The sequence below is a fragment of the Oncorhynchus masou genome, chromosome 29 (assembly GCF_036934945.1).
Source record: "Oncorhynchus masou masou isolate Uvic2021 chromosome 29, UVic_Omas_1.1, whole genome shotgun sequence".
Taxonomy (NCBI): domain Eukaryota; kingdom Metazoa; phylum Chordata; class Actinopteri; order Salmoniformes; family Salmonidae; genus Oncorhynchus; species Oncorhynchus masou.
This window is the reverse complement of record NC_088240.1, coordinates 98,059,781-98,087,624: the sequence shown is the minus strand read 5'-3', so window position 1 is coordinate 98,087,624 and position 27,844 is coordinate 98,059,781. Positions and strand designations below refer to the sequence as shown.

Genomic DNA, 27,844 nt, shown 5'->3' with positions numbered 1-27,844 from the left:
CCTACTTTGTGTTTTTCCTCCCACCTATACTATATCTTATACTTTCTTCCTAATACCACAGTCACAATTTGATCATTTAGGGACCTCCAGTGGTAAGAGGCAGAAGAGCAGTGACAAGAAGGCTTTCAAATAAAATGTGTTTAAATTTCTAAAACAACACAAAAATGATCCAAAACCAATAGTTTACTGTTGGAAACAAGGTTACGATAAAATATAAACAAAAAGCACCATAAATGATTCTCCAAAATATATATTAAATAATAATTGTGCTGGAAGGGCCCGGGGGTCAAAGGTTGGTCAAAAGGCCACACCTGTCAGGTTTCTTGGCAAAGGAGAAATGCTCACTGAGAGGAATGTAAACAAATGTGTGCACAATTGAGGGAAATAAGCTTTTTCTGCGTATGGAACATTTATGGGATCTTTTATTTTAGCTCATGAAACATGGGACCAACACTTCATATGGTGCGTTTTATATTTTTGTAAAGTATTCAGACCCCTGGACTTTTTTCACATTTTGTTAAACCTTATTTTTAAAATGGATTAAATAAAAAATCCTCAGCTATCTACACACTACCCCATAATGACAAAGTAAAGGTTTTGTTGAAATTTTATCAAATGTATTAAAAAGAACTGAAATACCTTTAAGTATTCAGACCTTCGCTATGAGCTCAGGTGCATCCTGTTTCCATTGTTCCTCGCTGTTTTTACAATTGATTGGAGTCCACTGGTGCTAAGTTCAATTGATTGGACATGCTTTGGAAAGGCACACACCTGTCTATCAGGTCCCACAGTTGATAGTGCACGTCAGAGCAAAAACCAAGCCTTCCGGTCAAATAATTTGCTAATAGAGCTATGAGACAGGATTGTGTTGAGGCACAGATCTGGGGAAGGGTACCAAAACATTTTCTGCAGCATTGAAGGTCCCCAACAACACTGTGGCCTCCATCATTCTTAAATGGAAGCCGTTTGGAGCCACCAAGACTCATCCTAGAGCTGGATGCCTGGCCAAACTGAGAAATCGGGGGAGAAGGGCCTTGTTCATGGAGGTGACCAAGAACCTGATGGTCACTTTGACAGAGCTCTGAAGGTAATCTGTAAAGAAGGGCGAAACTTTTAGAAGGACAACCATCTCTGCAGCACTGCACCAATCAGCCCTTCATGGTAGAGTTGCCAAAGGAAGCCGCTCCTCAGCAGCAGGGACTGGGATCAAGGCAAAGATGAACGGAGCAAAGTACAGAGGTCCTTGATGAAAACCTGCTCAGGACCTCAGACTGGGGCGACTGTTCACCTTCCAAAGCAGGAGTGGCTTCTGGACAAGTCTCTGAATGTCCTTGAGTGGGCCAGCCAGAACCCGATTGAACATCTCTGGAGAGACCTGAAAATAGCTGTGCAGCAACACTCCCCATCCAGAGCTTTGGAGGATCTTCAGAGAAGAATGGGAGAAACTCCCATAACGCTTCTAGCGTTACACCCAAGAAGACTCGATGCTGTAATCTCTGCCAAAGGTGCTTCAACAAAGTACTGAGTAAAGGGTCTGAATACTTATGTAAATGTGATCAGTTTTACATTTTTAATAAATTAGCAAACATTTCTAAAAACCTATTTTTGCTTTGTCATTACGGGGTATTGTGTGTCGATTGAGGAGGGGGGGGACTATTTAATACATTTTAGAATAAGGACGCAACATAATATGGGAAAAGTGAAGGGGTCTGGATATTAGAGTTGGCCTTAGAGGCACGTATAAAGTCCACAAGCAACATAGAACACGCCCCATGACCCCTCGGCCATTCAGAGCAGTGAAAGATGAGATTTGGAGCCCCCCCCCCAGACTTCTCAGCCAATCAGAACATCCATAGCTAACACTTGACATTGGACCCTTACCAAGTCCAATCCCTACACCTACCATGTGCTGGAGTGAGTGGATCGCCCCCTAGTGTCAAACAGAATGTACACTTTGAAATTGGATTTGGATATGGTCAGTCCAAGACTACATTTTATGTCAAATCAAATTTTATTGGTGACATACACATGTTTAGCAGATGTTATTGCAGGTGTAGCGTAATGCTTGTGTTTCTAGCTCCAACAGTGCAGTAATATATAACAATTTAACAACAATACACACACATCTAAAGTAATGGAATGGAATTAAGAATATATAAATATTTGGGCAAGCAATGTCGGAGAGGTGTAACGGATGTGAAACGGCGAGCTTAGGAAGCGGTGGTTCGCGCTAAATAGCGTTTCAGTTGGTGACGTCATCTTGCTCTGCAAAGCCGCGGCTTTTGTGGAGCGATGTCCCAGTCTGTTCTGGTTATGACCCTCACTGACATTCTGTTGTCGTGGCCCCCAGTCTGTTCTGGTTATGACCCTCACTGACATTCTGTTGTCGTGGCCCCCAGTCTGTTCTGGTTATGACCCTCACTGACATTCTGTTGTCGTGGCCCCCAGTCTGTTCTGGTTATGACCCTCACTGACATTCTGTTGTCGTGGCCCCCAGTCTGTTCTGGTTATGACCCTCACTGACATTCTGTTGTCGTGGCCCCCAGTCTGTTCTGGTTATGACCCTCACTGACATTCTGTTGTCGTGGCCCCCAGTCTGTTCTGGTTATGACCCTCACTGACATTCTGTTGTCGTGGCCCCCAGTCTGTTCTGGTTATGACCCTCACTGACATTCTGTTGTCGTGGCCCCCAGTCTGTTCTGGGGCTCGTTAGTCAGTCATTTTGATCTTTCTGTTTGGTCCACTGTGTGCTTGGTTCACTCAGCAGCCTGTAGACGCATGTGGGGAGGGAATGAAAATCGAACTGCAGCAGAACAATGGATGTCAAAAAGCACGTTGTCATGACAGACCTCAACTCAAACCATTTTCTCCAAGCTGTTGCAAAAACAATTTTGTATTGTACAATTCTTTTTTGGGAAAAAAATTGAAATAAATTTAAACCACAGAAAAAAAAAATAAGAAAAAAAATTGTGGAGCGATGGGTAACGATGCTTCGTGGGTGACTGTTGTTGACGTGTGCAAAGGGTCCCTGGTTCGCGCCCGGGTATGGGCGAAGGGACGGTCTAAAGTTATACTGTTTCAGAGGCATAGACTAAAATACAGTTGAATAGAATACAGTATATATATAAATATATATATATATGAGATGAGTCATGGAAAATATGTAAACATTATGAAAGTGACTGGTATTCTGTTATTAAAGTGGCCAGTGATTTGCTCCCTCTGCTGTTTTCTGAAGTCCACGATAATCTCCCTTGTTTTCTTGACATTTAGTGACAGGTTTTTTTCCTGACACCACACTCTGAGGGCCCTCACCTCCTCGCTGTAGGCTGTCTCATCATTGTTGGTAATCAGGCCTACTACTGTTGTGTTGTCTGCAAACTTGATGATTGAGTTGGAGGCGTGCGTGGCCACCCAGTTGTGGGTGAACAGGGGGGACAGGAGGCGGTTGACCACGCACCCCTGTGGGGCCCCTGTGTTGAGGATCAGCGAAGTGGAGGTGTTGTTTCCTACCTTCACCACCAGGGGGCGGCCCGTCAGGAAGTCTCGGATCCAGTTGCACAGGGTGAGGTTCAGACCCAGGGCCCCGAGTTTAATGATGAGCTTGGAGGATACTATGGTGTTGAATGCTGAGCTACAGTCAATGAACAGCATTCTTACATAGGTATTCCTCTTGTCCAGATGGGATAGGGCAGTGTGCAGTGTGGTGGTGATTGCATCGTCTGTGGATCTATTAGGGTGGTAAGCAAATTGAAATGGGTCTAGGGTGTCAGGTAAGGTAGAGGTGATATGATCCTTGAGGTTAAGCACAGGCCTGGATGTGTCATCCAAAAGGCCATTTCTCCATCCATTCCCATATCTATTTAAAGTTAAAGTCGAAAATGGCTCTACAAAATCAAAAATCAAATGTTATTTGTCACATACACATGGTTAGCAGATGTTAATGCGAGTGTAGCGAAATGCTTGTGCTTCTAGTTCCGACAATGCAGTAATAACCAACAAGTAATCTAACTAACAATTCCAAAACTACTGTCTTATACACAAGTGTAAGGGGATAAAGAATATGTACATAAGGATATATGAATGAGTGATGGTACAGAGCAGCATAGGCAAGATACAGTAGATGGTATCGAGTACAGTATATACATATGAGATGAGTATGTAAAGTGGCATAGTTAAAGTGGCTAGTGATACATGTATTACATAAAGATGCAGTAGATGATATAGAGTACAGTATATACGTATACATATGAGATGAATAATGTAGGGTATGTAAACATTATATTAGGTAGCATTGTTTAAAGTGGCTAGTGATATATTTTACATTTCCCATCAATTCCCATTATTAAAGTGGCTGGAGTTGAGTCAGTGTGTTGGCAGCAGCCACTCAATGTTAGTGGTTGCTGTTTAACAGTCTGATGGCCTTGAGATAGAAGCTGTTTTTCAGTCTCTCGGTCCCAGCTTTGATGCACCTGTACTGACCTCGCCTTCTGGATGATAGCGGGGTGAACAGGCAGTGGCTCGGGTGGTTGTTGTCCTTGATGATCTTTATGGCCTTCCTGTAACATCGGGTGGTGTAGGTGTCTTGGAGGGCAGGTAGTTTGCCCCCGGTGATGCGTTGTGCAGACCTCACTAGAGCCTTACGGTTGTGGGCGGAGCAGTTACCGTACCAGGCGGTGATACAGCCCCCAGGATGCTCTCGATTGTGCATCTGTAGAAGTTTGAGTGCTTTTGGTGACGAGCCGAATTTCTTCAGCCTCCTGAGGTTGAAGAGGCGCTGCTGCGCCTTCTTCACGATGCTGTCTGTGTGAGTGGACCAATTCAGTTTGTCTGTGATGTGTATGCCGAGGAACTTAACTTACTACCCTCTCCACTACTGTTCCATCGATGTGGATAGGGGGGTGTTCCCTCTGCTGTTTCCTGAAGTCCACAATCATCTCCTTAGTTTTGTTGACGTTGAGTGTGTCCTAACCTTAACCCTTACCTTAACCATTTTAAATGTCAAATTCAATGGGTTAGGGACGTCCCGAGGAACCAAGATAGCACTGACCGAATCACAACCGGTTTCCGCAAGAGATTTTTTTTTGTATTTGTAAAATGGCTATATCGTTAATATTCATGAAAACAAAACATTTATGTTTGGTCTTAATTTAAGGTTAGGTATAAGGTTAGCAGTGTGGTTTAGGGTTGGCTTTAAAATCTAATTTTACAAAGTTACAAACAAGTAACCTAGTGATTAGAGCGTTGGACTCGTAACCGAAAGGTTGCAAGATCTATTCCCGAGCTGACAAGGTAAAAAATCTGTCATTCTGCCCCTGAACAAGGCATAACTGTTCCGAAGCTGTCATTGAAAATACGTATTTGTTCTTAACTGACTTGCCTGGCTAAATAAAGATACAATTAAAATAAATTTAAAAGTTAAATTGTCGAAATGGGCGGGGTTTACGACTTTGTGTATTTGGTACGTCGTGACGACCGCTCAACAATCACAACACTTCGATCAGTAAAGTGTAATGGATTACACTCCAGTCCAGCTGGTGGCGGTAATGCGCCTTTTGGTTGTCAACCGCCATTTTAAAATCACAAAACATGAAGAAGAAGAACTTTGAGTTGTCGCTCAGACGGAGAGGATATAGTTTCATGTTTTTGGAGCTCAACATTGACAAAAATGCTCATTTGAAACAGAAATTATTCTTGCAAAGTTGAATGATAGTCTTTGGTAGCGTGCATATGTGGAAAAGGTGTTTGAGACATTGATAGCATTGCACAGACAGCCGGCGGGGAAGAATGGCTGGAAGTGTTGTGTTAACTGGCTAACTGCTAACGTTAGCACTAGCCAACTGACTGACTAGCTAGCTAAATCGCCACATTCACTGCGCATGAACTCATTGCTTTGGGATTTATTAGGACTGGAAATATATATATATTTTTGTGGATACAGGAAGAACTTTCCAGTCCACACGACCAGCGCGTCAAACCCGTAGTTAACGAACATGATCAAATTCATATACCGTATCAATGCATGAAGTCAAGATGAACAGGAAGAAGGACAAGGGATTTGAGAGCCCGCGGCCTTTTAAATTATAAGTATTTTCTATTACCTTTGGCTTAGTTAGCGTTGCCCACACGTTTGTCCTTAAGTAATTACTTGGCACAGTATATAATACTGTAGCGCCGTTATTCCTCAATGTGTTAACCTGTTATGTCATGTTTATTCCCACACAACTCACCAGGTTGTCTGCATCAACAACATCAACTTCCAAAGAAAGTCTGTGATTGTAAGTATATCGTAGTAAATATATTCCTTAACTATATTTCCCCCAAGTACCCGCAATAAAATGCTAGTTATATCCCTGTTGTTGTATCTGAAGAACCTAGCTGTAGGCCATATCCCTGTTGTTGTATCTGTAGAACCTAGCTGTAGACTATATCCCTGTTGTTGTATCTGTAGAACCTAGCTGTAGACTATATCCCTGTTGTTGTATCTGTAGAACCTAGCCACATGACTGAGAACCAAACATATTTCTACTGCGAGACATTGAAAACAACAGTATAAATATGTATCTGTAGTCTTGAAAACAACAGTAGACTATATCCCTGTTGTTGTATCTGTAGAACCTGCTGTAGACTATATCCCTGTTGTTGTCATTTGGCCGTGTAGAACCAGTCTAGTTTCTCCTCCATGTCAACGGACACACCCCTCTTATTTGACAGGGCTTTGTGGAGCTGACCATCTTCCCAACTGTGGTCAACCTGAACCGGATCAAACTCAACAGCAAGCAGTGCAGGATCTACAGGGTCCGAGTCAACGACCTCGAAGCACCATTCATTTACAATGACCCTACTCTAGAGGTCTGCCACCACGAGTCCAAGCAGTACGTCCTCATACACACACGGTCTAGTATTCTTAACTCCCCATGAAGGAAACAGAAAACAACAGTACATCTCCATCCTCCAATATTCTCCTTGGTTCTTTCTGATGTTTTCACCCGAAACAATGACTGGGATGTGTGGTTTGTTTTATCTACCTTAGTGGAAGGCACACTAAGTTGCTCTGGATAAGAGTTCCTGCTGAATGACACAAATGTGTGAAGGGTCGAGTGAGGAGGACAGGATGAATCAAGGAGAAGACTTGAGATTCACCCCTTGTATTACACAACTACTTTCAGAGCACTGACCTGCTGTAAGTCCTCACCTCCTCCTCCTCTCTCTGCTCTGTCCCTTGCAGGAGGAACCTGAACTATTTCTCCAGTGCCTACACGGCAGCAGTCAGTGCTGTGGACCCAGATGCAGGACACGGCGAGCTGGTCATCAAAGTCCCCTCGGAGCTGTGGAAGCAAGGAGACGGTGAATACAGGACCTCGTCTTGTTCCAGTGAAATGTTGTCTCTGAATCGGGTTCATCTACATTATGACCTCCTTTGGTGAATGACTGAACTCCGTTGCATCTGACTTGAGTCTCGGGTCTGTGGTTTGAATATAAAGGTTCAAGGCGTATTCTGATAGCCCGGTTGGTCCTCGATCTGTTTATGTAGTACCAACACACCTGGAACCAGGCTAATGTCCTGCAATGCTCTTAGCTTAATGCATATAGCATCAGGAAGCTTTAAAGTATTGTTTATGTACAATTGAACTTAGTGCCCTGTAAATAAATGACTGTTTCTATGTCTTCAGAGATGAATGTGCTGAAGGTGTACATAGAGTTCTCTCTGGACCAGCCTAAAGGAGGCCTTCACTTTGTGGTGCCTGACGTAGAGGGGAGCATGGCTGAGAGAGGAGCACACGTCTTCTCCTTCGGATACCAGAACTCCACAAGGTGGGGAGGGAGACATTGATTGATGTCATATTGAGATGGCTGGCCTAGTGTCTCTCTCTGTCATTCTCTGTCTCATTCTCCCTCTCTCTTTCTCTCTCTCTCTCCCTGTTCTGACCCTCTCTGTCATTCTCTCTTCTCTTTCTCTCTCATTCTCTCTCCTCTTTCTCTCTGTCATTCCCTCTCCTCTTTCTCTCTGTCATTCTCTCTCCTCTTTCTCTCTGTCATTCCCTCTCCTCTTTCTCTCTGTCATTCCCTCTCCTCTTTCTCTCTGTCATTCTCTCTCCTCTTTCTCTCTGTCATTCTCTCTCTCTCCCTGTTCTGTCTCTCTCTGTCCTTCTCTCTCCTCTTTCTCTCTGTCATTCCCTCTCCTCTTTCTCTCTGTCATTCTCTCTCCTCTTTCTCTGTCATTCTCTCTCTCTCCCTGTTCTGTCTCTCTGTCATTCTCTCTTTCTCCTCTCTTCTCTTTCTCTCTGTCCTTCTCTCTTCTCTTTCTCTGTCCTTCTCTCTTCTCTTTCTCTCTGTCATTCTCTCTCCTTTCTCTCTGTCATTCTCTTTCTCTCTGTCTCTGTCTCTCTGTCATTCTCTCCTTTCTCTCTGTCATTCTCTCTCTCTCTCTGTCATTCTCTCTCTCTTTCTCTCTGTCATTCTCTGTACTCTCTCTCTCTTTCATTCCCTCTCATTCTCCTCTATGTAATACTACCAGATATGTTGTCACAAGCCTCATCCTTCCTTGCTCCTTGACTACTTACACTGTTGTCCACCGGTCTTCCTCTCCCAGGTTCTGGTTCCCCTGTGTGGACTCGTACTCTGAGCTGTGCACCTGGAAGCTGGAGTTCACAGTGGATGCCTCTATGGTAGCTGTGTCCTGTGGGGACTTGGTAGAGACTGTCTATACCCATGACATGAGGAAGAAGACCTTCCACTACGTCCTCCCCATCCCCACCGCCGCCTCCAACATCTCACTGGCTGTCGGGCCCTTTGAGATCCTGGTCGACCCCTACATGCATGAGGTACTGTCTTTGTGGAAAAGCATTGCATAGAAACACAGCATTACCCATCACAATGTATTTAGTAGAAGCCAGTAGGGTGTTCTGAATGGATTTAGTAGAAGCCAGTAGGGTGTTCTGAATGGATTTAGTAGAAGCCAGTAGGGTGTTCTGAATGGATTTAGTAGAAGCCAGTAGGGTGTTCTGAATGGATTTAGTAGAAGCCAGTAGGGTGTTCTGAATGGATTTAGTAGAAGCCAGTAGGGTGTTCTGAATGGATTTAGTAGAAGCCAGCAGGGTGTTCTGAATGGATTTAGTAGAAGCCAGTAGGGTGTTCTGAATGGATTTAGTAGAAGCCAGTAGGGTGTTCTGAAAGGAGAATGGATTTAGTAGAAGCCAGTAGGGTGTTCTGAATGGAGAATGGATTTAGTAGAAGCCAGTAGGGTGTTCTGAAAGGAGAATGGATTTAGTAGAAGCCAGTAGGGTGTTCTGAAAGGAGAATGGATTTAGTAGAAGCCAGTAGGGTGTTCTGAATGGATTTAGTAGAAGCCAGTAGGGTGTTCTGAATGGATTTAGTAGAAGCCAGTAGGGTGTTCTGAATGGGTTTAGTAGAAGCCAGTAGGGTGTTCTGAATGGGTTTAGTAGAAGCCAGTAGGGTGTTCTGAATGGATTTAGTAGAAGCCAGTAGGGTGTTCTGAATGGATTTAGTAGAAGCCAGCAGGGTGTTCTGAATGGATTTAGTAGAAGCCAGCAGGGTGTTCTGAATGGATTTAGTAGAAGCCAGCAGGGTGTTCTGAATGGATTTAGTAGAAGCCAGCAGGGTGTTCTGAATGGATTTAGTAGAAGCCAGCAGGGTGTTCTGAATGGATTTAGTAGAAGCCAGCAGGGTGTTCTGAATGGATTTAGTAGAAGCCAGCAGGGTGTTCTGAATGGATTTAGTAGAAGCCAGCAGGGTGTTCTGAATGGATTTAGTAGAAGCCAGCAGGGTGTTCTGAATGGATTTAGTAGAAGCCAGCAGGGTGTTCTGAATGGATTTAGTAGAAGCCAGCAGGGTGTTCTGAATGGATTTAGTAGAAGCCAGCAGGGTGTTCTGAATGGATTTAGTAGAAGCCAGCAGGGTGTTCTGAATGGATTTAGTAGAAGCCAGCAGGGTGTTCTGAATGGATTTAGTAGAAGCCAGTAGGGTGTTCTGAATGGGTTTAGTAGAAGCCAGTAGGGTGTTCTGAATGGATTTAGTAGAAGCCAGTAGGGTGTTCTGAATGGATTTAGTAGAAGCCAGTAGGGTGTTCTGAATGGATTTAGTAGAAGCCAGTAGGGTGTTCTGAAAGGAGAATGGATTTAGTAGAAGCCAGTAGGGTGTTCTGAATGGAGAATGGATTTAGTAGAAGCCAGTAGGGTGTTCTGAAAGGAGAATTGTAAGTCGCTCTGGATAAGAGCGTCTGCTAAATGACTTAAATGGAAAATGTTAAATGAGAATGGATTTAGTAGAAGCCAGTAGGGTGTTCTGAATGGATTTAGTAGAAGCCAGTAGGGTGTTCTGAATGGATTTAGTAGAAGCCAGTAGGGTGTTCTGAATGGGTTTAGTAGAAGCCAGTAGGGTGTTCTGAATGGATTTAGTAGAAGCCAGTAGGGTGTTCAGGGTGTTCTGAATGGATTTAGTAGAAGCCAGTAGGGTGTTCTGAATGGATTTAGTAGAAGCCAGCAGGGTGTTCTGAATGGATTTAGTAGAAGCCAGTAGGGTGTTCTGAAGTAGGGTGTTCTGAATGGGTTTAGTAGAAGCCAGTAGGGTGTTCTGAATGGGTTTAGTAGAAGCCAGTAGGGTGTTCTGAATGGATTTAGTAGAAGCCAGTAGGGTGTTCTGAATGGATTTAGTAGAAGCCAGTAGGGTGTTCTGAATGGGTTTAGTAGAAGCCAGTAGAGGCAGGCAACCATGTAGGGTAAAATATGTTGACATATTTACACTGAGTGTACAAAACATTAGGAACACCTTCGTCGGGACATGGACTCTACAAGGTGTTGAAAGCGTTCCACAGGGATGCTGGCCCATGTTGACTCCAATGCTTCCCACAATTGTCAAGTTGGCTGGATGTCCTTTAGGTGGTGGACCATTCTTTCTGATCCACACGGGAAACTTGTTGTGTGTGTGAAAAACCCATCAGCATTGTAGTTCTTGACACAAACCGGTGCGCCTGGCACCTACTACCATACTCCGTTCAAAGGCACTTAAATCTTTTGTCTTGCCAATTCCCCCTCTGCATGACACAAACACTATCCATTTCTCTAATTGCCTCAAGGCTTAAACATCCTTCTTTAACCCGTCTCCTCCCCTTCATCTACACTGATTGAAGTGGATTTAACAAAGTGACATCAGTAAGGGATCATATCTTTCACCTGGATTCACCTGGTCAGTCTGTGTCATGGAACTAGCAGGTGTTCCTAATGTTTTGTCCACTCTGTGTGTATTTAAACAGAGTTCCTTTCCACCTACGACCACTAGGTGGAGAATGACTCATTATACTGTGTAAGTTGAAGCAGCGTCAAGGATGTGTGAATCAATCTAGGAAACTTGGCGTGCGATGCTGACATATTGTCCAAGATGGTTTCTCTTCAAATATACGTTTGGATAGAATAGAAAACAACAGAAACAGAATAAGTGTATTTCTCCCCCTCCCCCTCCCGTCGGTAACCTGGGAGCTCGTCGGTAACCTAGGAGCTCGTCGGTGTTACTTGGATTTGTTTCCGAAGAACAGCGTGGTAACTGTGGGTTCTTATCCAGATTTCTAGAAGTCTGGTACAGAGAGATTATTAAAATTATATTTCATCATCGTATTCAGTACCAGGCATCTTTTTTTTTACCTTTATTTTACCAGGCAAGTCAGTTAAGAACAAATTCTTATTTTCAATGACGGCCTGGGAACAGTGGGTTTAACTGCCTGTTCAGGGGCAGAACGACAGATTTGTACCTTGTCAGCTCGGGGATTTGAACTTGCAACCTTTCGGTTACTAGTCCAACGCTCTAACCACTAGGCTACACAATTGAGCAAAGCTTTGGCATAGCTGAGAGTGTCTCAGAGGGAACCTTTATAGTGTTGCTGCGTTGACACCTGTTAAAGATGTTTTCCCTTCTCCCAGGTCACCCACTTCTGTTTACCCCAGCTCCTGCCCCTGTTGAAACACTCCATGTCCTACCTGCATGAGATCTTTGAGTTCTACGAGGAGATCCTGACCTGTCGATATCCTTACTCCTGCTTCAAGACTGTGTTTGTGGACGAGGCCTACGTCCAGGTGTCTTCCTACGCGTCGATGAGCATCTTCAGGTGGCTACAGGCTCTTGTCCTGATGACGATCTTTATGTGGCTTTACTCTCCCATCAACAACACATTTTTACTTCAGGAACGATGTTTTACAACGTTTGGATATTTACATTGTATTGTGGAAACTTCTCGTTTGTTTGTTTTTAACGTTTTACATTTTCCCACGAGTTTGTCACTGAAAATATTTCGATTAGGAGGTCCAATTAAATTCAGATTTATCACGTCAATATTGACTCGGTTCAGACCTGCACCTCAGGTGCTTTTGCAGTTTCCCTCGGTGACAGAGAACAGCTCTCCTCAACCATTCATTTCTCCCTTTCACTTTTCATAATGCTGACTCGTTTTGGCAGAAGTCAAACTGAACATGGTTTTTCTTCTCCCTTACCCCCTCTCCCTCATCCCTCTCTCTTGCCCTTCTCTGTCTCTCTGTCTGTCTCTCTGTCTGTCTCTCTGTCTGTGTCTGTCTGTCTCTCTCTCTGTCTCTCTGTCTGTCTCTCTCTCTCTCTCAGTACTAATCTGCTCCACAGTGCCATGATCATAGACCAGACCCCCCTGACCAGACAGTGTTTAGCTCAGGCCCTGGCCCAGCAGTTCTTTGGCTGCTTCATCTCCAGGATGTCCTGGTGAGTAACGTACTGAGTAATACCTGACGGAATATAGTGGAGTGGTGGAGCGGCCTACAGAAACCAAACACACACTCTCACACACACTCTCACACACACACACGTCAAACGTAAGAAGCACTCCTGGTTCAACCTTGGAGCTCGTCGGTAACCTTGGAGCTCGTCGGTGGCCTAGGAGCTTGTCGGTGGCCTAGGAGCTCGTCGGTAACCAAGGAGCTCGTCGGTAACCTTGGAGCTCGTCGGTAACCTTGGAGCTCGTCGGTGGCCTAGGAGCTCGTCGGTGGCCTAGGAGCTCGTCGGTAACCTTGGAGCTCGTCGGTAACCTAGGAGCTCGTCGGTGGCCTAGGAGCTCGTCGGTAACCTTGGACCTCGTCGGTGGCCTAGGAGCTCGTCGGTAACCTAGGAGCTCGTCGGTAACCTAGGAGCTCGTCGGTAACCTAGGAGCTCGTCGGTAGCCTAGGAGCTCGTCGGTGTTACTTGGATTTGTTTCCGAAGAACAGCGTGGTAACTGGGTTCTTATCCAGATTTCTCAAAGTCGAGTACAGAGAGATTATTGAAATTATATTTCATCATCGTATTCAGTACCAGGCATAAATTGAGCAAAGCTTTGGCATAGCTGAGAGTGTCTCAGTATGATGAATCTGTGTATGTGTTTGGCAACGTGTCTACATCTGGAGGGGGGTCTCTTGGCAAAGGTGCTCTTGCTGTCAGTTGGGAGCTGAGGTTTCACGACGTCTTCAAAGGATCACTGCAAACAATGGACCCCTGTCTTATTAAGTGGTTAAAACTAAGTCAGATGTGGAAGCTCCACTTAGTCTGATTTATTTTTCTTGTAGAAAAAGCCCCAGTTGTGTAAGACCTCGGAGAAGTCGAACGGGCCTTTTCTCTTTTTGGTATGAAGACCCGTCACCTGCTTGCAATTCATCTTGTGGTTTCATTTCTTTTCAAGCCTGTGATTGAAGTCAGCTTGTTTTCTGAAACTGCGCTCGTACCCAGCTTGTAAAGAGAAGTTTAGCACTTTCTGTGTGTTACAGATTTTCACGTGATTTCATCTCATTACATGAAGCTACGGCCAGTATTCATTAAATTAGTCTTGAGTTAAAAACCACCATGGTTGAATAAAGTATATTGTTTCTCTCTCTCTCTCTCTCTCTGTGTGTGTGTGTGTGTGTGTGTGTGTGTGTGTGTGTGTGTGCGCGCGCGCCAATAAAAGGTAAGTTAGTAAATGTCTGCCAGACGGGTTAAAATGAAGTCATTGTGTGTCGTCTGGCCGATCGCCTTACCTGTTGTCTGGTCTGTTCTGTAGGGCTGATGAGTGGGTTCTGAAGGGGATCTCTGGCTACATCTATGGTCTGTACCTGAAGAAGACCTTTGGAGTGAACCAGTACCGCCACTGGATCAAAGAGGTAGGGGGTGGAACCAGTACGTCCACTGGGTCAGAGAGGTAGGGGGTGGAACCAGTACCTCCACTGAGTCAGAGAGGTAGGGAGTGGAACCAGTACCGCCACTGGATCAAAGAGGTAAGGGATGGAACCAGTACTGCCACTGGATCAAAGTGGTAGGGAGTGGAACCAGTACTGCCACTGGATCAAAGAGGTAGGGGGTGGAACCAGTACATCCACTGGGTCAGAGAGGTAGGGGGTGGAACCAGTACCTCCACTGGGTCAGAGAGGTAGGGGGTGGAACCAGTACCTCCACTAGGTCAAAGAGGTAGGGGGTGGAACCAGTACCTCCACTAGGTCAAAGAGGTAGGGGGTGGAACCAGTACCTCCACTGGGTCAGAGAGGTAGGGGGTGGAACCAGTACCTCCACTGGGTCAGAGAGGTAGGGGGTGGAACCAGTACCGCCACTGGATCAAAGAGGTAGGGAGTGGAACCAGTACCGCCACTGGATCAAAGAGGTAGGGGGTGGAACCAGTACATCCACTGGGTCAGAGAGGTAGGGGGTGGAACCAGTACCTCCACTGGGTCAGAGAGGTAGGGGGTGGAACCAGTACCTCCACTGGGTCAAAGAGGTAGGGAGTGGAACCAGTACATCCACTGGGTCAGAGAGGTAGGGGGTGGAACCAGTACCTCCACTGGGTCAGAGAGGTAGGGGGTGGAACCAGTACCGCCACTGGATCAAAGAGGTAGGGAGTGGAACCAGTACCGCCACTGGATCAAAGAGGTAGTTAGTGGAACCAGTCTGTCCACTGGGTCAAAGAGGTAGGGGGTGGAACCAGTCGTCCACTGGTTGTCTGGTCTGTTCAGGTAGTGGGGTGGAACCAGTAAGTCCACTGGGTCAGAGAGGTAGGGGGTGGAACCAGTACGTCCACTGGGTCAGAGAGGTAGGGGGTGGAACCAGTACCTCCACTGGGTCAGAGAGGCAGGGGGTGGAACCAGTACGTCCACTGGGTCAGAGAGGTAGGGGGTGGAACCAGTACATCCACTGGGTCAAAGAGGCCGTGTTTCTCAGTGCAAGAGGCGTCACTGCAGTCCCTGGTTCGAATCCAGGCTGTATCACATTCGGCCGTGATTGGGAGTCCCACAGGGCGGCGCACAATTGGCCCAGCGCCGTCAAGGTTTTGGCCAGGGTCGGCCGTCATTGTAAATTAGAATTTGTTCTTAACTGACTTGCCTCGTTAAATATAAAATATATTGGTTATGCTGGTCCCACTGCTAAATAAACACATGACTATATTGGTTATGCTGGTCCCACTGCTAAATAAACACATGACTATATTGGTTATGCTGGTCCCACTCTGCCAAATAAACACACAACTATATTGGTTATGCTGGTCCCACTGATAAATGAACACACAACTATATTGGTTATGCTGGTCCCACTGCTAAATAAACACATGACTATATTGGTTATGCTGGTCCCACTGCTAAATAAACACATGACTATATTGGTTATGCTGGTCCCACTCTGCCAAATAAACACATGACTATATTGGTTATGCTGGTCCCACTGCTAAATAAACACACAACTATACTGGTTATGCTGGTCCCACTGCTAAATAAACACACGACTATACTGGTTATGCTAGACCCACTGCTAAATAAACACACAACTATACTGGTTATGCTGGTCCCACTGCTAAATAAACACATGACTATACTGGTTATGCTGGTCCCACTGCTAAATAAACACACAACTATATTGGTTATGCTGGTCCCACTTTGCTAAATAAACACACAACTATATTGGTTATGCTGGTCCCACTCTGTTAAATAAACACATGACTATACTGGTTATGCTGGTCCCACTCTGATAAATAAACACATGACTATACTGGTTATGCTGGTCCCACTCTGCTAAATAAACACATGACTATACTGGTTATGCTGGTCCCACTGCTAAATAAACACACAACTATACTGGTTATGCTGGTCCCACTCTGCTAAATAAACACATGACTATATTGGTTATGCTGGTCCCACTGCTAAATAAACACACAACTATATTGGTTATGCTGGTCCCACTGCTAAATAAACACACAACTATATTGGTTATGCTGGTCCCACTCTGCTAAATAAACACATGACTATATTGGTTATGCTGGTCCCACTCTGCTAAATAAACACATGACTATATTGGTTATGCTGGTCCCACTCTGTCAAATAAACACAACTATATTGGTTATGCTGGTCCCACTGCTAAATAAACACATGACTATATTGGTTATGCTGGTCCCACTCTGTCAAATAAACACACAACTATATTGGTTATGCTGGTCCCACTCTGTCAAATAAACACACAACTATATTGGTTATGCTGGTCCCACTGCTAAATAAACACATAACTATATTGGTTATGCTGGTCCCACTCTGCCAAATGAACACATGACGATATGAAGTGTGGTTTTCCCTCAGGAACTGGACAAGATGGTGGAGTACGAGCTGAAGATGGGAGGAGTTCTCTTACACCCGACCTTCGGTGGAGGCAAAGACAAGGACAAGTGAGAGCAGCTCCCTGTTGGTTCGAATGGTCATTTAACATGGCTGATGGTATTGCATGAGAACCACCGACGTTCAGTGTCAACACACCTTGATATGTGGCTCCAATGAGGATGACTAATCTGTTTTAAACTGGGTGGTTCGACCCCTGAATGCTGATTGGTTGACCCGTATCCCACGGGTTTGACAGAACGTGTATTTTTACTGCTCTAATTACGTTGCTATCCAGTTTATAACAGCAATAAGGCACCTCGGTGGTTTGTGGTAGATGGCCAATATACCACGGCTGTGTCCAGGCTCTCCGCGATGCGTTGTGGTCAAGAGCAGCCCTTAGCCGTGGTATATTGGCCATATACCACGCCCCCCGTGCCTTATTGCTTAAATAACCTCTTACTTTCAGTGTCAACACACATTGATTTGTGGCTCCAATGCGGATGATGAATGTGTTGTCTGTTCTACCAGTGGAAAACCACCTAGTAGCAAGTAAATGACAGGTTAGACATTCCTGTTCCTACTGCTGTTGAGAGGGTGTTGGTCTACAAACTTGTATCTCTCACAGAGAAGTGGTGTTCTAGTTTTAATTAAAAATGCATATGCCGATGTAAAGATTTCCAACTCCCAGCGCTGCCGGAGAGTAAAACAACAAGTGAAGAGAGTGGAGTTTATTCATTCCAGCCCAATAAACCGCTGGCACCGTCTCAAGTGTTTGTCATAAATCAGACCTCTTTCTCTCGCTCCTCGAGTGGGCTTGGAGAGCTATCGACACGTTATGCCAACACTTACGCCTGTCTGTGTACTGCCTGTCAATGACTTGGCTAGTAACTTCACGTTGTAGTTTATCTTAAAGTTGCTACAGTTTACAAGCTGAGGAGAAGGAGGGAAGATGGAATGAGTTGTTGTTGAGAAGTAGATTTTCTTTTCTGATTTTTAATCTTCCTCTCTCTTTCTCCCCCCTCTATACTCACTCCTCGTCCCTCTCTCCCCCTCTCATCTCTCTCTTTCTCCCTCCCTCCCCCTTCTCCTCTCATCTTTTTCTCCTCATCCCTCACTCTCCCTCCTCTCTCCCTCTTTCTTTCTCCCTCCCTCCCCCTCTCCCCTCTCATCTTTCTCCTCATCCCTCACTCTCTCCCCCTCCCTCCCTCTCATCTCTCTCTCTCCCTGTCTTAGCCCTACCCCTCACCTCCACTTCTCCATCAAGCACCCTCACACCCTGTCCTGGAAGTACTATAAGATGTTCCAGTGTAAAGCCCACCTGGTCATGAGGCTCATTGAGAACAGGATCAGCATGGAGTTCATGCTGCAGGTGAGCGATGTTATAATCCATTTAATAATCCATCATCTCCCTAGTATCTTAGCCCTAAACCATCTCACCTCCACTTCTCCATCAAGCAGTTGTTTAAACCCTGTCCTGGGGATTCAATAAGATGTTCCAGTGTAAAGCCCACCTGGTCATGAGGCTCATTGAGAAAGGATCAGCATGGAGTCCATCATGCTGCAGGTATTCCAGCATAAATCCATCATATGGCCATCAGCACTCGATCAGATTCCAGCACTCCATCATATCCCAGCACTCCATCATATCCCAGCACTCCATCATATCCCAGCACTCCATCATGATCCCAGCACTCCATCAGATGGCACCCATCAGACTCCATCAGATCCCAGCACTCCATCATATTCCAGCAAAAGTCACTCATCATATTCCAGGATCCATGTTATAACTCCCATTTAATAATCCATCCATCATCTAGTATGCAGGCTGGTTCTGGTAAACATCTGGCCACACGTGAAGAAGTCTAGTTGTTTAAACACTAATACCTACAGGGATTCAACACGGGAGTTTATTAATACTACACTACAATGCAGAGTCTGGGTCATTCCAGTTCAACTACGACTTTCATGGAGGAAAGCATTTTCAATCCTCGGATCCCAGCTCTCCATCATATTCCAGCACTAAATCACTCCATCATATTCCAGCACTCCATCATATTCCAGCACTCCATCATATTCCAGCACTAAATCACTCCATCATATCCCTAAATCACTCCATCATATTCCAGCACTCCATCATATCCCAGCTCTCCATCATATTCCAGCACTAAATCACTCCATCATATCCCAGCACTCCATCATATTCCAGCACTAAGTCACTCCATCATATTCCAGGACTCCATCATATTCCAGCTCTCCATCATATCCCTAAAGCACTCCATCATATCCCAGCACTCCATCAGACTCCATCAGATCCCAGCACTCCATCATATTCCCAGTCACTCCATCATATTCCAGCACTCCATCATATTCCAGCACTAAGTCACTCCATCATATTCCAGGACTCCATCATATTCCAGCACTCCATCATATTCCCAGCACTCCATCATATCCCAGCACTCCATCATATCCCAGCACTCCATCATATCCCAGCACTCCATCATATTCCAGCACTAAATCACTCCATCATATTCCAGCACTAAATCACTCCATCATATTCCAGCACTCCATCATATCCCAGCACTCCATCATATCCCAGCACTCCATCAGACTCCATCAGATCCCAGCACTCCATCATATTCCAGCACTAAATCACTCCATCATATTCCAGCACTCCATCATATCCCAGCACTCCATCATATCCCAGCACTCCATCATATCCCAGCACTCCATCATATCCCAGCACTCCATCATATCCCAGCACTCCATCATATCCCAGCACTCCATCATATCCCAGCACTCCATCATATCCCAGCACTCCATCATATTCCAGCACTCCATCATATCCCAGCACTCCATCATATCCCAGCACTCCATCAGATCCCAGCACTCCATCATATCCCAGCACTCCATCAGATCCCAGCACTCCATCAGACTCCATCATATTCCAGCACTCCATCATATCCCAGCACTCCATCATATCCCAGCACTAAATCACTCCATCATATTCCAGCACTCCATCATATTCCAGCACTCCATCATATTCCAGCACTCCATCATATTCCAGCACTCCATCATATCCCAGCACTCCATCATATCCCAGCACTCCATCAGACTCCATCAGATCCCAGCACTCCATCATATCCCAGCACTCCATCATATCCCAGCACTCCATCATATCCCAGCACTCCATCATATCCCAGCACTCCATCATATCCCAGCACTCCATCATATCCCAGCACTCCATCAGACTCCATCAGATCCCAGCACTCCATCATATCCCAGCACTCCATCAGACCCCAGCACTCCATCAGACCCCAGCACTCCATCAGATCCCAGCACTCCATCAGACCCCAGCACTCCATCAGACCCCAGCACTCCATCAGACCCCAGCACTCCATCAGACCCCAGCACTACATTGACTCTTCCCCTGTTCAGCTCCTGAGTCTGACCAGTACAACGTCCTCGCAGAAGTACCAGTCACACATGTGGAGTCAGATACATGAACTAGATTATTCTGTTTCCGATCTGCTAGGTTTTCAACAAGTTACTAAGCCTGGCTAGTACAGCGTCCTCGCAGAAGTACCAGTCACACATGTGGAGTCAGATGCTGGTATCCAGCCCTGAGTCTGACCAGTCAAGTCCATCTCCAACATGTGGAGTCAGGACATGGACTAGATCATCTGCATCTGTGGGTGTTCAACAAGTTACTAACCTGTCAATCAGAACACTGGAGGGTACCAGTCACACATGTGGAGTCAGATACATGAACTAGATTATTCTGTTAACACTGTAGGTTTTCAGCAGATTAATGGCTAGGACATAGGACCAGTCACATCATGTGGAGCAGATGGGTGTATCCTTTAAGTCAATCTCCAACGTGACTATAACACTGTAATAGCAGATTAATGGAAGGACATAGGACCCCTCATCAAGCAGTGGGTGTATCCTTTAACCTGTCAATCAGAACACTGGAGGGAGAGGTAACGTGACTATAACACTAATAGCAGATTAATGGTTAGGACATAGGACCCCTCTTCAAGCAGTGGGTGTATCCTTTAACCTGTCAATCAGAACACTGGAGGGAGAGGTAACGTGACTATAACACTGTAATAGCAGATTAATGGTTAGGACATAGGACCCCTCTTCAAGCAGTGGGTGTATCCTTTCAGCTCCCTCAGCCTGCTTAGCAGAACACTGGAGAGACTGACCTGGTTAGAACGCTAAGAACTGACTGGCCTGGTTAGAACACTAAGGACCGACGGGCCTGGTTAGAACGCTAAGAACTGACTGACCTGGTTAGAACACTGGAGAGACTGACCTGGTTAGAACACTAAGAACTGACTGGCCTGGTTAGAACACTAAGGACCGACGGGCCTGGTTAGAACGCTAAGAACTGACTGACCTGGTTAGAACGCTAAGAACTGACTGACCTGGTTAGAACGCTAAGAACTGACTGACCTGGTTAGAACGCTAAGAACTGACTGGCCTGGTTAGAACACTAAGGACCGACGGGCCTGGTTAGAACGCTAAGAACTGACTGACCTGGTTAGAACACTAAGAACTGACTGACCTGGTTAGAACACTAAGAACTGACTGGCCTGGTTAGAACACTAAGAACTGACTGACCTGGTTAGAACACTAAGAACTGACTGGCCTGGTTAGAACACTAAGGACCGACGGGCCTGGTTAGAACGCTAAGAACTGACTGACCTGGTTAGAACACTAAGAACTGACTGACCTGGTTAGAACACTAAGAACTGACTGGCCTGGTTAGAACACTAAGGACCGACGGGCCTGGTTAGAACACTAAGAACTGACTGGCCTGGTTAGAACACTAAGAACCGACTGGCCTGGTTAGAACACTAAGAACTGACTGACCTGGTTAGAACACTGGAGAGACTGACCTGGTTAGAACACTAAGAACTGACTGGCCTGGTTAGAACACTAAGGACCGACGGGCCTGGTTAGAACACTAAGAACTGACTGGCCTGGTTGACCTGGACCGACGGGCCTGGTTAGAACACTAAGAACTGACTGGCCTGGTTAGAACACTAAGAACCGACTGGCCTGGTTAGAACACTAAGAACTGACTGGCCTGGTTAAAACACTAAGGACCGACGGGCCTGGTTAGAACACTAAGAACTGACTGACCTGGTTAGAACACTAAGAACTGACTGGCCTGGTTAGAACACTAAGAACTGACTGGCCTGGTTAGAACACTAAGAACTGACTGGCCTGTTTATAAAGCCCCATTAAGCAGTGTAATAATCAAACCCTTCAACAGAAGAACCATATATATGCGTTTTGCATTTTCAGATGACTGATTTTGTATCTTATAAGTTCCCCGTAATGTCCAGAGTTGTCAACTGACAAGGAAATGTATTGTACATATCACCAGTCATCAGAAAGGTCTTCTCTGTTTATAGTCTGTATGTACTGTCAAGACTTTGAATGATTTAATATCCACTATACAACTGGAAATATACCATAGCACCAACGTTTTCCAAAACCATTCCTGTGGTTATTACACTGCAGTAATTTAATGATTCACGCCCGATCGCTCTAGTTATTACGTTGAACTACCATTGCACCCCTGATTGGGATCAGTGCTGTAATTGTTTCAGTTTAGATATTAGCCTTAATTCAAGCCCACAGAGACCAGAGTGCGGTGGTGAAGTTCTTTGGCAGTTTTGCCTTCAACAGGAAACGGAACGTTCTAGAACTGGAGATTCGACAGGACTACACCTCCTCTGGAACACAGAAATATGTGGTCGGTCCTCTTTGAACTGAGTTGGTTTAACTTTACTGGTGTGCGGGATGGGCCTTAGTTAGCACTTTTGGGACTATTCAATTGGTTCCATTGTACCAGCAAAGCTAAATCAAAACTACCGCAAGTATTTGACATTTTGTGTTTGACCCAAATCTGTAAGGTGAATCACTGTCTTTGTTCTGTAGGGACCCATCAAGGTGACAGTCCAGGAGCTGGACGGGTCCTTCAACCACACGCTACAGATGGAAGAGAACAGCCTGAAGCACGACATCCCCTGCCACTCCAAGAGCAGACGGTAAACTCAAGCATCTTGTTTCTGTTATTACTAACACATTTCAATGAGCCTAATGCAATGCCATCTTAGCTGTAGTTTGGAGGACCAAGCCTAATGCAATGTCATCTTAGCTGTAGTTTGGAGGATCAAGCCTAATGCAATGTCATCTTAGCTGTAGTTTGGAGGATCAAGCCTAATGCAATGCCATCTTAGCTGTAGTTTGGAGGATCAAGCCTAATGCAATGCCATCTTAGCTGTAGTTTGGAGGATCAAGCCTAATGCAATGTCATCTTAGCTGTAGTTTGGAGGATCAAGCCTAATGCAATGCCATCTTAGCTGTAGTTTGGAGGATCAAGCCTAATGCAATGCCATCTTAGCTGTAGTTTGGAGGATCAAGCCTAATGCAATGCCATCTTAGCTGTAGTTTGGAGGATCAAGCCTAATGCAATGTCATCTTAGCTGTAGTTTGGAGGATCAAGCCTAATGCAATGCCATCTTAGCTGTAGTTTGGAGGATGAGGCCTAATGCAATGTCATCTTAGCTGTATTTTGGAGGATCAAGTGTCCCTAGTTTGCAATGCCATCTTAGAGTTTCTAGTTTGGAGGATCAAGAAACAAATGCAATGCCATCTTTGATAGTTTGGAGGAGGAGCCTAATGACATGGACCATCTTAGCTGTAGTTTGGAGGACCAAGCCTAATGCAATGCCATCTTAGCTGTAGTTTGGAGGATCAAGCCTAATGCAATGCATCTAGTCTCTCTCTAGTTTGGAGGATCAAGCCTAATGCAATGCCATCTTAGCTGTAGTTTGGAGGATCAAGCCTAATGCAATGCCATCTTAGCTGTAGTTTGGAGGATCAAGCCTAATGTAATGCCATCTTAGCTGTAGTTTGGAGGATCAAGTGTCCCTCAGTTTATCTCCACCTCCTTAGAGTTTCTATTTTCTTCCTGCTCTAGAAACAAGAAGAAGAAGATCCCTTTGATGAACGGGGAGGAGGTTGACATGGACCTGTCTGCTATGGAGTAAGACTGCATACTGCTCACTCGCTCGCTCACTCGCTCACTCACTCACTCACCTGTCTGCTATGGATTAAGACTGTATACTGTTTTATACTGCTCCCATTCTTGCACTGATACTACAGAGCTAGGGAGAGCAGCACTGATACTACAGGACTAGGGAGAGCAGCACTGATACTACAGGACTAGGGAGAGCAGCACTGATACTACAGGACTAGGGAGAGCAGCACTGATACTACAGGACTGGGGAGAGCAGCACTGATACTACAGGACTAGGGAGAGCAGCACTGATACTACAGGACTAGGGAGAGCAGCACTGATACTACAGAGCTGGGGAGAGCAGCACTGATACTACAGGACTAGGGAGAGCAGCACTGATACTACAGGACTAGGGAGAGCAGCACAATCTCTTCTGTTTGGTTTAGATTTGGTCCATCCTACCCTCAGAGGCAACATCAGGCTGTAACTTCATTTCAGATCTACATCCTAGCCTCAGTAGTTTAGTCCGAGCCTCAGTAGATTAGTCCTACCTTCAGTAGTTTAGTCCTAGCCTCAGTAGGTTAGTCCGAGTCTCAGTAGGTTAGTCCGAGCCTCAGTAGGTTAGTCCTAGCCTCAGTAGTTTAGTCCTAGCCTCAGTAGTTTAGTCCTAGCCTCAGTAGTTTAGTCCTAGCCTCAGTAGATTACATCCTAGCCTCAGTAGTTTAGTCCTAGCCTCAGTAGTTTAGTCCTAGCCTCAGTAGTTTAGTCCGAGCCTCAGTAGGTTAGTCCTAGCCTCAGTAGTTTAGTCCTAGCCTCAGTAGTTTAGTCCTAGCCTCAGTAGTTTAGTCCTAGCCTCAGTAGTTTAGTCCTAGCCTCAGTAGATTACATCCTAGCCTCAGTAGTTTAGTCCTAGCCTCAGTAGTTTAGTCCTAGCCTCAGTAGTTTAGACCTAGCCTCAGTAGGTTAGTCCTAGCCTCAGTAGTTTAGTCCTAGCCTCAGTAGTTTAGTCCTAGCCTCAGTAGTTTAGTCCTAGCCTCAGTAGTTTAGTCCTAGCCTCAGTAGTTTAGTCCGAGCCTCAGTAGTTTAGTCCGAGCCTCAGTAGTTTAGTCCGAGCCTCAGTAGTTTAGTCCGAGCCTCAGTAGTTTAGTCCTAGCCTCAGTAGTTTAGTCCTAGCCTCAGTCGTTTAGTCCTAGCCTCAGTCGTTTAGTCCTAGCTTCAGTAGTTTATGTCCTAGCCTCAGTAGTTTAGTCCTAGGCTCAGTAGTTTAGTCCTAGCCTCAGTAGTTTAGTCCTAGCCTCAGTAGGTTAGTCCGAGCCTCAGTAGGTTAGTCCGAGCCTCAGTAGTTTAGACCTAGCCTCAGTAGTTTAGACCTAGCCTCAGTAGTTTAGTCCTAGCCTCAGTAGATTAGTCCTAGCCTCAGTAGATTAGTCCTAGCCTCAGTAGTTTAGACCTAGCCTCAGTAGTTTAGACCTAGCCTCAGTAGATTAGTCCTAGCCTCAGTAGATTAGTCCAGCCTCAGTAGTTTAGTCCTAGCCTCAGTAGAATAAAGACCTAGCCTCAGTAGTTTAATCCATAGCCAGTTAAAAGTAGTTTAGTCCCAGCCTCAGATAGCCATCAGTAGACAAACCACCTAGCCTTAACAGTAGTTTAGACCTAGCCTCAGTAGTTTAGAACCTAGCCTCTGTAGTTTAGACCTAGCCTCAGTAGTTTAGTCCTAGCCTCAGTAGTTTAGTCCTAGCCTCAGTAGTTTAGTCCTAGCCTCAGTAGTTTAGTCCTAGCCTCAGTCCTAGCCTCAGTAGTTTAGTCCTAGCCTCAGTAGATTAGTCCAACCTTCAGTAGTTTAGTCCTAGCCTCAGTAGTTTAGTCCTAGCCTCAGTAGTTTAGTCCTACCTTCAGTAGTTTAGACCTACCCCCAGACGGAATAAAGGACCTCGCCATTAAAGTAATCAACATACTTCAGTTAAAAGTTTTATTCAAATCAGAGCATACAGATCACGCCATTTTAGACAAACCACCCTCCTTAACAGACAAGTGTCACGCCACAGAGGCGCCGTTCCACAGAACGAACCTAAAACTCGACACGGTCACGCGGATTCTCCCTTGCTGTGGATCCGGATCGATCCAGACATGTCCATCCTGCGTAAGGTGGAGTTTGAGCAGGCAGACTTCATGTGGCAGTACCAGCTCAGGTACAGAACACCTTCACCTTTTACTTTTAGGAACTGGCCGTTGCATGGATTTGTTTCTTCATGTATTCTTTAGCACAAGTTAAAAAAGACTAGCCTTATTTACAAACATGACAAAGATGACTACAGATCACGCCACAAAGTCGCGACTACAGATCACGCCACAGAGCCGCGACTACAGATCACTCAACAGAGGCGCCGCGACTACAGATCACGCCACAGAGGCGCCGCGACTACAGATCACGCCACAGAGGCGCCGCGCCTACAGATCACGCCACAGAGGCGCCGCGACTACAGATCACGCCACAGAGGCGCCGCGACTACAGATCACGCCACAGAGGCGCCGCGCCTACAGATCACGCCACAGAGGCGCCGCGCCTACAGATCACGCCACAGAGGCGCCGCGCCTACAGATCACGCCACAGAGGCGCCGCGCCTACAGATCACGCCACAGAGGCGCCGCGCCTACAGATCACGCCACAGAGCCATGATAGCACATATAGATCTGACATTTCAACATGGAGTTCAATGCGAAAAGGTGTGTTTGTTTGTCCTGGTAGTTTTCTTCATGGTTCAGAAGTATCTTCCTCAGGTACGAGCGTGACGTCGTGGCCCAGGAGGAGTCTATTTTAGCCCTGGAGAAGTTCCCCACGCCGGCCTCCCGACTGGCCCTCACTGACATCCTAGAACAGGACCAGTGTTTCTACAAGGTCCGCCAGGGCGCCTGCTTCTGCCTCGCCAAGGTAAGAGGTCCGCTTCACCCATACATCCATCTGTATTCCTCCATTAACCACGGTGGGGTTTTGATGTGATAAATCCAGAGTTGAGCACATCATTCCTTTATTCTAAGCCAAGGGGACTGCTGTGGCAGTAGGCCACCCACCTTCCTCGTCTTCGTTCTTCTTTTAAAACCCGATTCGACAACCCCTGTAGAACTTGTACACCTGCACTGCTTGCTGTTTGGGGTTTTAGGCTGGGTTTCTGTACAGCACTTTGAGATATCAGCTGATAAATAAATTTGATTTGATTTAGAACGTTATCCTGTGGATTGTTTTTGCTTTATCCATCAACCCCCCCCCCCATATCCGATTCATTTCCTCCTTTTATAATATTTTCACCTGAATCCATATTTTCTTTAAATCAAAAATGGATATGGAGTTCCGTGGTTATTTCATTTCATGGTTTCATTGGCTTCCAGAATTGAATTTAGCTAGTTGATGTTAACAGGATGTTAACAGGTACCCCTGATAGCCCTGGCAGGCCGGTGATAGGCTGTCTTTGTTGAATGAGTGGGAGCCGGCAGGAAAGGCTTAAGGGCAAGTCCAAGCAGAGTCCACACACCCACACTTAGATACACACACTCACATATACACACACCCGTCCACCCCAGGGCCTTGTGTTTACCTTGCTGAAAAATGACAACATCCTGACCGCTCGCCACCCAGGCCTGTAGGGAGACCCTCGGCTCTGTCCTTCTCTCTAATATCCTGCTGAGAGACCCTCAGCTCTGTCCTTCTCTCTAATATCCTGCTGAGAGACCCTCGGCTCTGTCCTTCTCTCTAATATCCTGCTGAGAGAGAGCAGGGAGACCCTCGGCCCTGTCCTTCTCTCTAATGTCCTGCTGAGAGACCCTCAGCTCTGTCCTTCTCTCTAATATCCTGCTGAGAGACCCTCAGCTCTGTCCTTCTCTCTAATGTCCTGCTGAGAGACCCTCAGCTCTGTCCTTCTCTCTAATATCCTGCTGAGAGACCCTCAGCTCTGTCCTTCTCTCTAATGTCCTGCTGAGAGACCCTCAGCTCTGTCCTTCTCTCTAACATCCTGCTGAGAGACCCTCAGCTCTGTCCTTCTCTCTAATATCCTGCTGAGAGACCCTCAGCTCTGTCCTTCTCTCTAACATCCTGCTGAGAGACCCTCGGCTCTGTCCTTCTCTCTAACAACCTGCTGAGAGACCCTCTGCTCTGTCCTTCTCTCTAATATCCTGCTGAGAGACCCTCGGCTCTGTCCTT

At 45.9% G+C, this 27,844-nt stretch overlaps 1 protein-coding gene across 1 annotated transcript in view; it reads left to right on the top strand.

Moving 5' to 3' along the window:
• The first annotated feature begins 5,595 nt into the window (after nucleotides 1-5,595).
• taf2 (TAF2 RNA polymerase II, TATA box binding protein (TBP)-associated factor) overlaps nucleotides 5,596-27,844 on the top strand; it is a 48,530-nt gene continuing 26,281 nt past the window's right edge. Inside the window, 19 exon segments of the mRNA XM_064946934.1 lie at nucleotides 5,596-6,084; nucleotides 6,225-6,278; nucleotides 6,715-6,875; nucleotides 7,229-7,347; nucleotides 7,674-7,815; nucleotides 8,594-8,825; nucleotides 11,934-12,118; nucleotides 12,625-12,738; nucleotides 14,045-14,144; nucleotides 16,596-16,681; nucleotides 17,847-17,982; nucleotides 20,146-20,223; nucleotides 20,461-20,490; nucleotides 20,621-20,661; nucleotides 22,269-22,383; nucleotides 22,569-22,678; nucleotides 23,614-23,678; nucleotides 25,739-25,841; nucleotides 26,431-26,581. Coding sequence (XP_064803006.1) covers nucleotides 6,019-6,084; nucleotides 6,225-6,278; nucleotides 6,715-6,875; nucleotides 7,229-7,347; nucleotides 7,674-7,815; nucleotides 8,594-8,825; nucleotides 11,934-12,118; nucleotides 12,625-12,738; nucleotides 14,045-14,144; nucleotides 16,596-16,681; nucleotides 17,847-17,982; nucleotides 20,146-20,223; nucleotides 20,461-20,490; nucleotides 20,621-20,661; nucleotides 22,269-22,383; nucleotides 22,569-22,678; nucleotides 23,614-23,678; nucleotides 25,739-25,841; nucleotides 26,431-26,581 — 2,088 coding nt within the window. The 5' untranslated portion in view covers nucleotides 5,596-6,018.